An 18,132-nucleotide genomic window follows, 5' to 3' on the forward strand; every position below is an offset into this window, starting at 1 on the left:
CACAACAACAAAAATAAAAAACAACAACATATGCATACTCATATAATTCATTTTCATAACTGTCATATAGAATGTATGACTTAACTACATTATCAGGATGGGGTAGAATGAAAAATAATCATAATGCTCACATACGTTCACACAGACACATATTCTCTCTGCATCTTTTCCTTCTTCTCTCTCTTATCCCATATCCTCCTCTCTATACCACACACACACACACACACACACACACACACACATGTTTCATGCAGAAGCTTGCATGACTTCTTTAGATTCTCCTGATAAATGATAATGTTGTTGTTGTTGTTACTGTTGTCATGACCTAGATTGCTCCAGGTCCCCCTGAGAATGGATTGATGCATTGATGTCAGAGCACGCATCACATAATATTAGTTAGGGGAAAGAGTGCCAAGTGAAGCATGGAGTTTTTGGAAGAGTGGAGACTTCAATTTGGCACAAGATTTCAGTGTCTTTCCCAAAGGTGTAGTACTATCAAGTTGATCATGATCTGTTAGATGAATCATCCTCCTCCCCCCCCCCAAAAAAAAAAAAAAAAGATAAAAAGATAAACAAAATTGGAACAAAAAATACTGATTTCATAGCACTATAGCATACTAGTATCATACCTGTCCAAAAGTCTGTGGCACACATCACACTTATACTGTATGCTGTCTCCCACACATAGAATGCATGACATTTACATTCATGATAAATCGACATATGCCAGGAACTCATGAACACATGGTGCATACAGGAATGGTAACCCCAGCCACTGAACATTTGGAGCTTAAAATGTGACTAAGACTAGATTGACATGACAAATGGGACCAGATGGATCTATAAACCCAGAGAACAGCTGCCTCAAAGGCCATGATCATTGTAATCTCATTACGGGAGGAAATGTACCTGCATTGCAATGCATGCAGCATGCATCACATACAATGTACTCGAATGACCATTACTAATGAGAATTGATGGAAATTACATTTGTGAAGAACTTTTCACATTGAAAGCCTATCATTTCGAATCAGAAGCAGTAATCGCACGTTGAGAGGACCTAAAAATAGACTGAACATTACTGTCTTGTATCATACATAGATATGTGAACCTGACTAGCGAGGCACATGGTAATGACAAATGGCTCCTTGCAATTTGCGTAATGAGAGCCCCACCCTCCTCATTATTCCTATTCAGTGATTCACCTCGCACCATTTCCCATGTGAGCAAGTGTGGCTAGACGGCAAGACGGACTCAGCATTCCATATGAATTGAAAGATCAGCAGCCTGGTTCTTCATTCAATTTTAAGATTCACAATGGACCATTTTTTTTTTTAATTCTTTCAATATCATATTCTAGAGATGAGGTCTGCTATAATGTAGCCATTCAACTTGAATTTGTCTACAATCTGGTTTGATGTATCTCCTAGACCAGAACTATCATAGAGGATTTCTCAGAAACAAGTTTCTTGACAGGACCTTGCTTGGCAGAGAGCCATCCTTTCACTTTGCTATCGAGAACAGAAAGTAAAAATCTTAGGGTTCTCATCCTGACATTGTAGATAATTGAACCTCCATTACGGGGTCATCTGACTCACAGTTACAAAGAATTGTTGGAAATCAAAGAGTCTAAACTCTGTCAAAATGGTCAAATACAAATCCACAAACATACTTGATGACAAAGTGTACTGTGATAAGTTCCAAACTGTTCCTAGACTTAGCACAACAATCCAAAATTGATGTTTTGTCTAACACAGCACCATTCTTATTTCTTGTTAAGTGTAGGTTTGTTTACTAAGTATTAATGATAATGATGATGATAATAACTGCAATACAACCACACAAGGTTTTTGACTGAAATAATTGCCCTTTAAGTGTGAAAAGCCAGAGGATTACCGGTATGTGTAAGGCTTCTATTTTAAAGTTAGTACTGTTTTTATTATTTACTAAAGTAGATGTTGTACGGAAAGTATCACCAAGCTGTTTGTTTTGGAAGACAATGCACTGCACAGCTTTGATAAGTTTCTTGTGATAAACTTTACAATCTTATATAACTTTAGCTCCCTGTCTACAATTCATTAAAGAAATTAATCACATTTCCATTAAATTCAGACATACTTTTGGCCAGGGTGCTGTTTAGATTAATCCCTATCAATGTTACTTTTTATCATTCATCTTCCTCTTTAAAGGCATTATTTACCATTTGCAGATAGAACACAAACCCAGCTTTCATGCTTAAAAAATAGTTCTGAAATATGAGCTAGGAATCTAATAACTACTGTAAAAGAAAAGTTATTCAGTATGAATCAATGTTAAATATTGTAAAATATAGAAAATGTGAACGATAGTTGTTGTAAAATTGTTTCTAGACTAAACTCTCTACAGTTATGGCTTGGTGAGAAAGATTGTGATATCTCCTTTATGGATTCTAGGCTCTATTGCAGAATTTTGTATGGTAGGGTGTTTTGTGTTACAACTGACCTACACATATGCATCAAATGTAATAACTCCAACATTTTTAAATCACTACTCCCAAAGGTAAACAGGACCTTTAAGTTTAGGTTGTTGGATTGATCATGCAATGTGTATGTGTAAAAAGGCCTTTGCATATTTGTGCTTTGAGGAAGTATACAGTCTACAGCTACACTCATAGATCACTGTAGAATCAGTACCTAAAGCCTATCAAAGGAATTTTTTTCTTTAATGATGGCAAAATTTGTACAGGACACCTTCCATGCTAATAAGCTCTGCCTGAACAAAATTATCATATGAGAAAGAAAGGTTTTATCTTAATTTCTCCCATGCATAATGACTGGGCCAATACTGGGTAGTCATTCCTTATGGTATATCTATAGCATGAACACAGATCATAATGATGATTACTGTGATGATGCATGCTGATTATAAATGCACACATGGTAACAATGTTTATACCAGTAGTGATATTGCTAATAGTGACAGTGACAATATTACAGGAAGTAGCCAAGCTGCACACAAGTAAATCAAGTTGATGATAGCATCAGTAATAACACTAATGGGCTGATGAATAAATAAACAAATGCAACTGCATTCTAACTCATGGAACAATAGATGAGGTACAATGTATAATACAAAATTGCAAAGTTAATTCAAAGTATACAATGTAACACATATACGTTCATAAGTATTCTCTCATATATTTCCTGCAGTACCTCCACAGTAACCATTGATGTCATTAATGAAGTCTCATTGATATGCAAAGTATCAACAATGTCAAATAATCAGGCAAAAATGCTTTGACGTCATCACTGGCTTTACATCACACAGTTACGAAAAAAAAAAAATGGTGCAAATGCATGAAAAGCCACACAAAACCAAACGTGCAAACCAAGCCATTCTGTAAAACCACAATAAAAATGATGCAGGAACTGCATTCATATCATACATGTATCAAACACTCAAACATTCCTTGCTTTGTTCATGCAACCCTGCAACTTGGACCAAAAACACCAAATATTCACAAAATGCATGGTGTATCCTTCAACATGCAAAGCCATACTACAAAAAGGAAAAAAAAAAAAGAGGCACAGGCATACAGGAAGAATTCTTTCCACATTTTGAGCTATTCAGAACAAAATTTTACAAACAAAACCTTTTGTATTCAGTCCCTGGTCCATAAGAGCCCAAAGTGTAAATGGGAAATACACATGTCACATATTGGTTGCATTTTTATTCAGGTAACATTGAAGACATTCATGACAGACATTTATCATTTATCTTCCTTGTTATATTTTTGGGATATTTCTTTTTTTATGACCTAGCTACATGTAGCATGGGGGTACAAGTAGGAGCCATATCTTTGATGGCATTTGGCATCATGTCTTAAAGAAAAAAATGTACACAAAAAGAACAGTGATGGTCTGAAGTGTGATCATGGAAAGACAAAAGACATTAAAATCATTGCACACACACATAAAGCACAGGGACTTCTGTTCCTTTTTCTTTTCTTTTCTAGTCAGCTAACAGAAGTCTCAATTAATCAAATGCATCACAATTTCAGAGGAAAACAGAAATAAGAGAATTGAGTATTCACTTGAGAGAATTGAGTATTCACATTTCAATTCAATTCTCCATCTCATCCGATTTCAATGAAAATTTAATATGAAGAGTTTGCAAAGATTTATCCTGAATATACAGAATAATATTCTTGACAATTAATCATATGAATTTGGCATGTCATCAGTTGACAAGGAACAGGGCATCAACCTTGTGCAGTGTTTGTATTACTGCAGGATATTGTATTCCTCAAGCAAGATTATACAATTTTTTTAATTTTTTTTTTTTTTTAGAGGAAGCACCCAAACAAGCAACAGATCTATGTTTGCATTAATGGTAAAATGTGATAAAATGCGGATTTAAATGACAGCAAGTTTACCACTGGGGCCATTTTGGTAAGGGGATGGTTAAACCCCCTACATTAAATTCCTCGTAACAAAATACTTGATAATACTTATGGGTTATTACTTTTGTCTTTTCAAAACAGATATTCTTACGATTTTACTCAAAATAATCTGTACGACACATAAAATGATCTTTCTCAAGTCAAATTCTTTCTAAGATTTCTAATTTTCTCTTTGGTCATTTTGTAGCCTACAAGAGGATTTCTCTTTCTGTTTAGAAACCCAGATGATTTATGGATTTCCAAATGATAATCACGTTTACATGTTTTGAGTGAACTTACTCAGATTCATCTTTATCTGTTGCTCACTTCACTGCCTTTGCCTAAAAGATTTATCAACATGTCCTAAACTCTCCTTGCATACCAGTCTGCAGCAATTAATGATACAATGTATACAGATCTACCATGGCACTCTATCAGAAAAAGGCTGGCTGATTTTTCTTGAAATACCATCTGTAGTTCCAGGTTCTTCTGTTGAAAATGCATCCTCTATTCTTTTCTGCATTTATGCAACACACTCCAATCTTCTATGAAGAAGCAATAGTAACATATCTACGAAAGCAAAAACCTGATCTAGTTACTTTATTAGTTAACAATTAAGGGATACTCTCCTCAATCAATTAACAAAGCCATCAGTTACAGATCAAGCCTTTAGATATCCACATTTTAAGAAAAACACTTTTTCAGGTTTAAAAAAAAAAAATGAGTAGATCAGAAATTTATGTTTTTCTGTATGGCGCCTCATGTACTGGAGCTATTACTGATGAATTGTGGCAAGTGTTGTTTTACATTGGTCATGATTCATCAATTATGTCTGCAAACAGCAATATGCCACCAATCATGATAGACAAAAAGCACACACTTTCAGAAACAGCATTTTACGTTGGCTTTAAATTCTCACTGCAAGCAACACTACAACAATCCAAATTGCCAAAATGCTCACTGTAGCAAAGCATGGGAAACAGAAAGAGAGAGAGAGGGGAGAGGGGTGGGGCTGTGGAAGCTTTGCACCGTCAAAACACTATACTTACTGCCTTAGCATGCTGTCGAGTGAAAAACAGAAAATTGTGGAAGAGTTGACATGGAGCAGAAATACATGTACCTTGATTGCTGTGAAAAGCGTAAGACCTGACTTTAGTGGCAGACACATGCACTAAATAAGAATGGTGAAAACTAGATCAGCCATCAGCTGTTGCGTGATTATATAATCATCTTGTTGAAAGAAATTGACGATAGATGAAGGTGAATGACTTTGGCACATGTAAACCTAAAAAAAGTGTACAGATGTACTACCACTCAGTGTGAAGTTGTAACCACATGCAAACAAAAATAGTCATCCCCGTCTTGTGCATACACACTTGGTGCCAAATAAAGTAAAGAAACAATGATACTGGCTTTTACACTGTCGCCATTTTTGGTTCATGAGTGTAAACTATATCACATCAACATGAAATAATATAATTTCTATGAATGTGTATAACATTGCATGGACATGATGAAGTCATAATTGCATGAGTGTGAAATTAGGATTACAGGTATGTATACATGGAATTATGTTGACATTGAAGTATCATGTATAAACATTTTTACTTTGTGCAATGCATTATGATAAAATACACAGAAACAACATATGTTCCACAAAGACTGCCAAAACACAGAAAGACTGAGACACATACAAGTAACAACATACAATGTATGAAGTCAGGTCAAGGTTTAGTGGAAGTCATATCACAGTAGAGTGAACATATAAGTCATGGTGTCAATGTAGAGTCATGATTTCACTGGATACTACAAGCATACCATTTCCTTAGCATAAGAGTTCAAGCACTGATTTCTGACATAAATGACTATTGTCTGGCATTCTACAAATTCCTATCACAAAATCTCACACATGAAAGGTACAACTGCATGGTGTGCATTCTTTGAAATCAAATAAAAGCAAAAAGAAACTCATCTATGATAACATATCAAGTACCACAACTGAAACTGTAAATTCAAACTTTAATGCAAAACGAAAAAAAGAAAAGAAAAATGCAAAAGGAGTAATTATATGACAGGCATCCACATTAGAAAGTAATATAATAAACATATAAAAATATTGTTTATTTGATACCTACTGTAAATATTTTGATAGCACAAGAAAGTAGCAATCTCACAAGACAAGTTCCAGTAAACACACACACACTACACACACACACACACACACATACATACAAGGAGGAGGTAGAGTAACACAGAAAGAATTCTGGTACTAAAAAATTGGTAACCACACTAAGGACAAAAGGCTCCTGCTCTGCTCAATTTAGGTGTAGGATTTCAAATAATGTGAAGACATCAGAAGTGAAATATCTTAATGATGCATTTCAATTGGTTGAAAGTGAAAGTTACTCTAAACTCAGCCTACAACAAAACCTTTTATGTAAAAACTAATCAACAAAAACTGTCTTTTCAGGGCTATGATTAGCAGGTCACTGCCTTAGGGGTCACCGCCTTAGGGGTCACCGTCAGGGGGTCACTACCTAGGGGTCACTGCCCGGATTGACTGGGCCTGTTCCCCATTGATGCATTGCATCACTGGTATACCTGGCACGGGCCAGGGTCATATCAGTTACTTTCCTGCCACCTGAGTAAGTACCATTGTTTTCATGGCATTATGCTTTTCTATGATTAAACAAACAAATGAAGTGTGACCAATGACTTGATAGCCTGGGAAAACAAATCTCACATGATGATATTTGATAGAACTGACCTCTACTACCACATAAAAAAGATAGAACTGTATAACAATTCCAGAGATGACCTAAAGACGACAATCGCTGTCACACTCTCGCATGGCGCACAGACTGATGCTATCTACTGCAGATGGTAAATTCCTAACATAGAATTTACCTTTAATTCTCCTTGCTTGTTTGTTATTCCATTTTGACAACTTGAATTCCTGGAATCGTTCATTGTAGACATCACTAGCTTGATGAAACTGAAATTTTTGTTCATATGTCAAGCTATGAGCCAGCAGTCACCACTCGGCAATTTAGGCCTACATCCATAAATGAAACACACCAAGTTCCTACTAGAGAGAACAATAAACATTCTACATCTGTAAAGATATTGTAGCAAGTGCTAGTAAACTTGTGCTGGTAATACAATCAACATATGTGGTGAAAAATAAAGTTATTTGGGAAAAAAATATTGGAAACAACAAAAAAAGATTGCCCTGGATGACTCATTAAACAAAAAGTAATACGTCTTCATCACTTGAGCCAGCAAAACCCTGACATTATTCTTTAGTTCCACTGAAGACCTAGTCATAGGAAAACTACCAGTAAAAATGTAGTACATGACAGTGGGTGACATAACATGATTCTTTTTTTTTCCATAACAAAGAATAGCCACATCACTATCACATGCAACACCATAGTCAAATGTATGCACACCATATAAAAACCAGAACCAAAAACGGTATTTGTAATAACAGCAAAGCATCTTTGTTGTGTGTCCACTTTGGGCTTGAGCAACAGTGCTAGAAATTGGCAAAATAGCAATTTATGTGCAGCAAACACAAATATCAAAAGCTGGGATAAGGACAGATGTCCTGGGCCCCGCAAGTCAAGAAGATCAAACGTAAGTCCCAAATGCTCCATTCTGATTGGTTGAAAATCAAGTTGTGTATGATTTTCTTGACTTGTGTTTGATCATGACTTTTATGCAACAGGGCCCTGGTAATTTACATATAGACTAACAGGTCTGACTGCAATCAGATAGATCACCCACACACAGATTTTGCTCAATAAACTTTTAAAACAAAGCAGGAAAAAAAAAATGCCTGTAGGATGTTTTGAAGGGCACATAAACATGATCATCAGGAAATATACTGTATTTGGGATTTGGACATTTTCCAGAATGGAAATAGCTTTCAATGTTCACCTCATTTCTGATGAGTTTCATATTAAAAAAATGTGAACATGCTTTATTTGCACATTTTGTCACACAGCTAGTATCATTCTTATGGGAACTAAAGCAGCAGCAGATCCAGGGGAGAGCGCACCGGGCGCGCACCCCCCTTTATTTTTTGTTAAAACAAAAGATATAAAAAGAAAAAAATGGGGGGGTGCGTGCGCCCCCCTTTAATTTTGTAAAGGCGCCCCCTCTTTACGGAATTCCTGGATCCGCCCCTGTAAAGCCAAACTGGTGCTACTGATTTACAAGTTTAAGATCTCTGGTCTGCTTTGATTTGAAAGAGCTTCTGGCATGCAAACCCAATTTGCTATAAAACTCTGCATATAACATGAATATTTTGTACCTGAAAGCTTGGTATAACTACATCGAGAACAAACCCCTCTCCCTCTTCTTTTTCATGTGCATCAAAGTAAGAGCAGCACGATCCTTTACCAAAATTTATCCTACAGTCTGTGACAAAGCTACAGTCGTGTCTTCTTGGGACTGTCGCTGTCCGACATATAGGCCCAAGCAGCAGAGTGCAGTGCTAAAGCTGTTTTCATCTGCGTATCTAATCAAGTAGCGATCAGAGAGTGCGTGCACGTGACAGATGTGAAGAGATTGCTGCATTTTCCAGAGTGTCATCGGCTGTATCTTCTTTCATCCCTCACTCAGTGAGAGAAACTCTCTCTCTCTCTACATCTCGGAGCACTTACGCAGTGCAACAACGCATCAAAGCAAAAAGGCAACTCAACGGTGAGAAAAGGATTTGTGCGCCATTTCCCTTCCTTGGTAGGGAAGGACATAAAAAGAGTGAAAAGGGAGAAGAAAAAAAATCAAAATGCTGCATGTTTGCATCTTGGTACTATTTTCGAACTCACCTTCGGCAGCTGCCATGCCCACATTGTCCCCGGAAAGATGGACTACAATAGCGACAGAGGGAGTGAGGGAAAACTAGAATGATGACTCACTGGGTTACAGCTCTACACCTTGTCATATCTTCTATGAAAGCTTCATGTTATGGCACTCTGATGTATGTTTGGACTTCAGTTTGACTTAGGGCAGGGAAAGCAGCACTTTTCTGACAAGTACATCTATTAAAAAGCAGGCCAACAACACACCACTACAAACTGCATGACTCTGGTACCCCTGCATTAACCAACAAGACTTTTGTGCGACAGTCTGGTTTCAGGGGATACTGAATCCCAAATCAAGACAAGATATTAACAGACCTACACTACTGTACTTATGTATTGCATAGTAAACATTGGGAAACAATAAAATTAAATGCTGTGCAGGCCCACTGTGATAGCCAAAATCCTTTTGGACCAATGTTTGCCACTACAATAGGTTATGACTCTGAAGTTAAATTCAATGTATTTTGTTCTTTGCCTTGCTATCCCATCCCCTCTCCTTTTGCACAAACATACACATATAACAGACATGTAAACAAACAAGCCCACAAACATACACCAATATGACACAGTATGGAATCATATCAGCAGAAACATCTGGCACACTCGACTTCCTACTCTTGTACATTGTTGAAACATGTTATCTTGTGTCTTTGGTACAAGGAAGCAAGAAGCAGAAAATTGCTGAAATCTGATGGCCGACTTTCCCACGGAATAGACATGTCTCATTTTCAAGAAATCTAGAATAGAAAAATATTCCCTTTCATGAAAACAATCTGAAAATTCTTTGCAAGTGGCAAGAATAATCAAGGCACAACATATTTGCACCATGGTTTCCACAGATAGAGTAAAGACGATACCATTGGAAAATGTCACATGCTTTCTTTAGCTGAAGTGGGTCACCCTTTTGGCATATAATGTCGATTATCCAAATCTGGTGAAGGATACATGAATATCATTAATAAGCCTTTCTTCCACAGTTACGCTGGTACTAAGCCTGGGGGGCATTTCATCAACGAGTTCGTCGGAGGTTTTCACCGACAAATTTGCTATCAGCCAATCAGACGCAAGGATTTACACTGACAGCTGTTAAAAGCTAATGAAATCCTTGCATCTGATTGGCTGATAGCAAATTTGTCGGTGAAAACTCCGACGAACTCGTTGATGAAATGCCCCCCAGGTCGTGCACTAAATAGGTAGTGTATCAAATACTTAACACACTGCAACCAAATTCTCTTCAAGCCTATGCAGTGGATTAGTGATCAAACAATACTTTGGGAAGTACAACAGTGGCAATTTGCCCTGAATGATGCATAGAACACACATCTCATGCACTCTTGTTAATTCTTGTTAACATGGGGAAATGACCCCCCCCCCAAAAAAAAAAAAAGGGGGGGGGGAGGGGGAGATGCTAAATTACAAAATTGTATGATGTGCTCTCAGCAGCTCAAAATGCTAATGTGAAAATGGTTGAAAACAAAGCAGATGATGAAACCGGGTTTATTTGTCATTTGTTTCTTTGTAACCATGCATTACAAATCAACATTGTGGTGATTATAGTGACATTGATTTCACTGCAAGTTTCTTGATTGTGTACAGTTCTGGTCGAGGTGAAGATTTAGCTTTTAACGTTTTGCGAGATATTCAGAAACCACTTCATGAGATGTCATAGAGCATGCAGTTCTAAGGAGTATCAAAAGTTTATTTGATGAAAATCGGTTTGGAAATGGCTGAGATATCCAAAAACAAGGTGAAACAAAGAGATCCTAATAAAGTTGTGGCATGTCGCCTTTTATTATTAGCACTTTTTTGGATATCTCAGCCATTTGAAAACCAATTTTCATCAAATAAACGTTGAATCCTTCTTAAAATTACATGCTCTTTCATATTTCATAAGAGGCTGTTCATTATCTCACTTAGGAATGTTCAAAACATGAATACCTACCTCACCCAGTATTGTACAGTCCCTTTAACCTGAACAGCTATTGATTCTCAATTCAGGAGAAATCTTCTTCTATCTCTCTTTTGTGATCTATACGCTCTAACTTTTAATCTGGCCTTGACTTGGGATTCAGGCTTTACTACCTAGAAATCAGTATTCTCAAAGACAGGATTGATGATGCAATTATGACATTTTAAAGGTATGAAAATAATGACTAAAACAAATAAAACCAAAGACCCTGATTCCCTGAAGGAGTGTGATGGCATGATGAAACATGTAGCAAATCAGCCAAAGAACATTAAATATGTGAGCTCTCATTTGTAATTAGCTTAACAGGCAATAATCAACTGAAAAAATAATTGAATTACTTATTCAGAGAAAAAAAAATCAAATAATACAATTGAATTACATAAAAATTTCATGACCACATTAAATGCGATCTGGGTCATATGATTATGATATTGCTGAAGACGTATGCATGTCCGTTTAATAGCAGATCACCTCTTTGTAAGATTGCTGGATATGTATACAAACAGAGCTCTTGTTCTTCCTCAAGGGAATACTTGTTCATCATCCTCTTATTTCTGACATATTCAGAAAAGTGTAGTATATAATTGTCAATGCTCTCAAACACTTGTACATAACCAAAAAAAAAAAAAAAAGAAGAAGGAAAATAATCCTTCTTAGAAATAATTGTCACATGACACCTTTAATATTCCCTTGTTACTATGACATCATAAACTTCATCATGGTGACTTGGATCCGGGTCACAATATGACTGAATTGGCAGAGAGTTGACACAGGGCCAGGCCAAATCATTTTCTTTTTTTTTTTTTTTTTTTTTAGGTTCTTCTTATTAATATCTTTAAGCAGAAATTTCTGACGGCTGATGATCGGTAACCTAGTAATAAGTAGACCGAGGTCGGTATACAAAACTGTGCCTAAAAAAAAAATTTAGCAGAAGTTGTGCCATCTGGACATGGCGGTCTATGGCCCTACACAAATTTGGCATGAGGTATCATCAAATAGCAAGGATGTTTTGTATATATGTGACCATTTCATTAAAAAAAGAATAAATCACATCATTAAAAGACACACACATATATACACACATAACCACACACATACACACAGCTCTTCATGTGTTTCTGACTATTTCAAATGCTACCTTTTGTGCATAACTAACTTGCTACATGTCAAGCATCATCTTGTACAGTCATTTTTTTTTTTTAATAATGCAAAATTAACCAGTCTGACAGGAAAAGAGCCATTTTTTTTTTCATAACAGACAAATTATGTACCGAAGAAGTAAGAAAACACGATTTCAAGAGTTTCATATTGTATGTGAGTGTGTGCTGGAGAGTGGAGAATTGATGGAGATGACGAAGGGAAAGAAAATCTTGATTGCCTACAATGTAGTAATGCCTGAGGGATGGAATCATGCTGTATCCGCTCACTTTGGAAACCAATACATCTCAATTACATATGGGCCTGAAGTAACGAGACAATGTGTTAAACCTTTATGCCCATTGCCCAAGTACAGCTGTAAAGCTTAGTCTACATTCAAGTCCCTATTCCAATTTTTTATAAATATGCTGTTCTTCATTGCAACCACTGAGCATGTAAGGTGATAAATTTTGTTCTGCACTTCCTTCGACTTTTCCATTGAAATTTTGTCTGAAGGAGGTACTAGTATGCAACACCTGAATAGCATCTAGATGAAAAATGAGTTAATATCATCCTGAAGTCTATGCATTTGGAAAGGAAGTTGTCCATTACTATTATTGCAGTTCTTCAAGAAGAAGTTGTCCGTTGCTATGGTTGCAATTCTTCAAGTATATCTCACTGTGGCTGTATGGTTCTGTAAGAACATAAATTTGAAGTCACAGTGTAGACATTCAATTTCGATTGTGAATTTCAAGATCCTTGGGTATTAAATCCCAAAATATAACTATACATGATATTGTAGAGACTTGTAACAGAACTCATGAGAAATCACCAAATCGCAACTCAGCAATGCATTCTTCCTGTGATATAGATACAAAATATTGAAAGTGGAGAGATGTTTTGTTACGGCATTTTGTGAACAGAAGACCTAATGCACAGGGCTAGGTACAAGCATTTAATTCCTCTCAATTTCATCTGCACATATTTGTTGTAAATAAATATATTTCCTGAGAGCAGCAATTGTTTTCAATGGAGAAAAAAACTCCCAAACACAATCCACTGAAATGTTTAAATATGAAGATGCTGAAATGAGACTACTTACATGAGTGTACTGAAATGACAAATGAATCTAAAACTGCTTGATCAATTCAGTAGTCATTCAGTAAGTCAAACAGAATTTGCTTATTCATAAAAGTTACCAAGTGGGGGACAAAAGACATATTCTAGGAGCCTGAAAGCTAGGCTAGTCATATTCATGAGACAGAGGTACCACAATGGGACTGTACTTGACAGACAGTTAATTGCATGATGAATGGGATGAAATAGGAGAAACACCACTCAAGGGCTAAAGTGCCTTTATGATGAGTCACTAGGGGGTCTGAGTTAACTTGATAACAAATGTCTGGCCAGACAGACTGTAGATTTCTAATGCAAATGCTAGCTGAAACTGGGCTTGACCGACTTCATATCTTAAGACATTTGAAGTCATCCCTTAATGTATGATACAAATTTGCATATTCCTGCTGTTCTTAGTCATGACATTCTTTTGTTGACATTTATACAAAAGCGGTCTGAGACTAGTGATTTGTAGTTGCAATTGTACAATAAGATATCCTGTTCTTTTAATTTTTTTTTTTTTTTTGCAAAGACTTTTTCATAGATGAAATGAAACTCATAATTTGCAACCCCTGTTTAATGGGATTTAGGAATTACTATCAGCACCTGAAAAGTATAAATCGGCAACGTGTAGAGACTGATTTCTATTTCAAAGGAATTCTCTCTGATCGCATTTGGAGTGAAGCAGAGTGGTGAAAAAGGAAATGAATCTGAGAAAATTTGAAGAACATAGAAGCAAAAAGGAAAAAAAAAACGCTGAGGAGAAGTGCTTGTACAAGAACAACAAGAATAAGGAATGCCAGGGATGATAAGGAGGAGGTAGAAAACATGAGAAAATAGGAAAGACATAAAGAAAGGGGGACTAACAAAACATAATGGAGAAAAGGAAAGAAAGCTGTTAAGCACTGCCAAAATAGAATAGTAAAGACACAAAGAGATGTTGAGAATGATAATGACTGATGATGATGATGATAGGAAGAGAATGAGATGAGGAAGACGAAGACAGGAAAGACACAGAGAGATGTTGAAAATGATTCTGAATGATTACTGGTGACTGATGATGATGATGATGATGATGATGATGATGATGAGGAGGAGGAGGATGATGAGGAGGAGGAGGAGGAGGAGGAGGAGGAGGAGGAAGACAGAAAAGACACAGAGAGATGTTGAAAATGATACTGATTGATCACTGGTGGCTGATGATGATAATGATAACAGAAAGAGGAGATGAGGAAGATAGCTATATGAATGACATCTCAAGTCAAGATATCAAGAGGCAAAAATGAATAAGGATGATAGGATACATAATATCATCTCTAGCAAAATATGACAAATTACACAACCATAAAAAAGAAGCAGAAGAACACTGACAACATCATTCTTTGCACAGAGGCCAAATACTCACTAACACCAATACATGAAATGCCTGCTTCTTGCAAAGTGAAGCTACAGTAGATTAAATAGCTCATTGGTGTCCCAGTATCTAGAAGTCACAGCTCACTGGACAATCCTAGCAATCTTTTCAGGTATAGCTATGACACAATTTATTCACTCAAGTCTTCCTAACTGAACATAGGTCGGGGTGTGGCTGGGTCTTGTACAAGTAAGTCCGGTATAGACAATGTCTGAATGGAACATGAACCACAATCAACATAAACACGATACACATGAAGACGAGTGGACAACAGCAGCAATCATGATTATGATACATCTATTCCTACTTAGAAAATTATATGTATCATCCCACAGAGAGATGAGCAAAAACACAAACAAATATTTTCTATTATGACATCTATCTAAAAGCTACTGTAAATGTTGCCTCTTTGCAATTTTGGAAAATCTCGAGACCTGTCCGGCTAAATTTGACGAGCAAGTGATTTGTCGATACAATAAGAACAGAATGAATTCAAATACTCTGAAAAATAATGAACATTGTCAACTACTATGACAAACACTCCAATGCAGACATAAAGAAAAATAATATGAATATGAAAATACACAAATAAATCTGAATGAGTTGGACAAATAATAGGAAATATCTTGACAAATGCCACTAAATGTAATGTATCATATCATTTGTCTGATTTTTGCCGAAATTTTAAGTGATTTAAACGTAGCTTTCATTCAAGTACTTCCATTCTCCTAAACCATCTTCCCAATTCGTGTAATTTCCCTTAAAGTATACTAGAGTATACTACACACTCCGTGCTTCCAGTAATAAACTTGCTGCAGCATAACATGGCACTGGTATACAAGCAGAGAAACATAGGCTGTAACCTTGGTGAGCATGAACTGTACATGATGATGTGGAGGAGGAAAGGGTTAGACATGGTTGAGATGTTGTGAAGATGGAGGCCCTTACCTTGTCTGAGTAGACAGACAGCTGGTGGGTGGGGTTCACAATGAGCAGGTTGCGGCCAGCATAGGAGTGGATGAGGTTGGCCCCATAGCGTTGCCTCAGGGTGTGGAGCACGCTGGACTCATTCAGAAACTGGAGGGATGCTAGGTCCTCCGCCCGGTCAAACTGGGGTGGGTTGGCCTGAGGGGGGATGACAATTATAAACACTATCAAGGTCAAGGCCAATCAGTGCCATGGTCATTTTCAAGAATCATTCAAACTAGAAGATTGTTAATTCTCTTCTCAAATGTGCTCACAAGTCGCCTAAATAAAATACAAGGAACAGACTTGTATTTTACATTGAATATATCTAAGGATGTACTCAACAGCAAGCTTCACTGATGATTGTAAAGACAGGATATATGAAACAATTTCCTTACAAAACATAGAGGACATAATGCACATTTGCATTAACCGTCACTGCACTTTTACAGTTCCCACAAGGCAGAGAATAATACTATATTTAGATGACTCTGACATCCAAATGAATATCACTTTTTTCTGCACTTTCCCAATTTTACTTTAAATATAGTCTACAAAGATATAACACTTAAAATAATATTTATTGATTGTGTTGCTGTTGTTTCAGTACTCTGGGCTGTTAAAATATCACAATTTTTCTTTCTCATGTTTATCATCTTTTGAGATGAGACATGTTACAATGAAATACTATCACTCTGCATGTTAGAAGAATTTTGATATTCTCCTCAAACAGTAGTTCCCTGAATCATAGAGCTGTTGTGTATATGGAGTGTGGAGCCACGCATTTACCTGCACCTATTTTACAACATTTGGGGCAACCCTGATTATAAATAACTATAGTTCCTGAAACACCAAGAGAAAGAGTCAGACAGACAGACAGACAGACAGACACTACAGGTGCAGAGAGAGAGTGAGAGAGAGAGAGAGAGAGAGGGAGAGGGAGCAAGAACACACATTTGCCAGAACTTTCACAATGATAATTCACAGCATCAGTGATTGATGTGTATGAAATGATCTTTTGCTTGTTCTTGGGAGTCCATCCGTCACGACCTCAGGACCTCTGCTTGTTTGTCAGAGACCTCTAGAGGCTCTGTACACTCCCAGCAACTTGAGAAAACCAAATACGATCTGGACATTATAGACTGGTCTGCTCAGCACCAAAATGCACACAATATTTTGCAACCACACTGTTTTTAAAAATCAAGCTTTGTAAGACAATTTCTTGAGTGGTTAAATCACAGACTGAGAACCACAGCAACGATCAAAAAAACCACAAAATTATGCCTATTTTGGAAGCAAAGTCAGTGAACAGTCCCCAACAGCCTGAATGACAGGCTAACAAAGTTCAGCCTTTGTACCACTGATTGTACCTACAGTACATGCTATCAGAAACTGGAGGTGAAATGACAGGTCACAATCCAGAATTTGGGCACTGCACACCTGTTACCACATCAGCTGATATGCACAGGTGTATCAATTCTTTTATGACAATCTTACATTCTTCTTCTTCTTCTTTTTTTTTTTGGAGGGGGGGGGGGGTAATGTGCAATGCAAGGTCTTCTGCAGGGCTTGACAGTTTTATTTATGTTGTTGGAAACACAACAGAGATTGTGGAATCAATGTGCTGTGAAGAAGTTTCAGACACAATCCAGGACATGTGACATCATTTCTCGATTCTGTTGCTAGTATAAAGAGTTCTCTTTAATTCTCTTCCCTTTCTTCACCCCTCCCCCATCAACAACTGATTTATGACATTTAAGGAATATGTCATTCGACACTGGCTGTAATATACCTAATTTGTTATAATATTTTGTGATTGTAGTACAATAAAAGGGGCTGGCTGATTAGCCATTAAACCAATAACAACACTCTACCTGACATCTGGAAATGGGAAACGAAACATCTTTTATGAGACCTAATCATATTACCTTGTGACAGACACAATTAATATCACAGTATCGGTATCACAATGAAGTCACAGAGCAGGTGTTTCAATGCTGTAATATTTATGATGTGACATTGAGTTTAATCAATGAATTTCTTTGTAACGCAACATTGGACCCACAAGATAAACCTGTCGTGTTTCGCTGAGTATATAACAAAATTAAACAAACAACATTTCTTTGAACTATCTATACTATATGGCCTGAGATAAATAATTGGCCCAAATTCACACAGGTATTGTATGTGTAGTTACAATCAAATCCATTTCAGTCCATATGGACGAAAATAAGCCAAC

At 36.8% G+C, this 18,132-nt stretch overlaps 1 protein-coding gene across 1 annotated transcript in view; it reads right to left on the reverse strand.

Annotated features, from left to right (window-relative positions):
* Positions 1 to 18,132, reverse strand: part of LOC139724736 (unconventional myosin-XVIIIa-like) — a 191,008-nt gene that overhangs the window by 133,342 nt on the left and 39,534 nt on the right. Inside the window, exons 4-5 of the mRNA XM_071635858.1 lie at positions 15,876 to 16,052; positions 5,470 to 5,481 (exon numbers count right to left, since the gene is read on the reverse strand). Coding sequence (XP_071491959.1) covers positions 5,470 to 5,481; positions 15,876 to 16,052 — 189 coding nt within the window. The remainder of the gene's footprint in view (positions 1 to 5,469; positions 5,482 to 15,875; positions 16,053 to 18,132) is intronic.

Source organism: Diadema antillarum, unplaced genomic scaffold, assembly GCF_040938485.1.
Source record: "Diadema antillarum isolate AM-2024a unplaced genomic scaffold, OU_Dant_1.0 scf00000226, whole genome shotgun sequence".
NCBI classification, from domain to species: Eukaryota; Metazoa; Echinodermata; class Echinoidea; order Diadematoida; family Diadematidae; genus Diadema; species Diadema antillarum.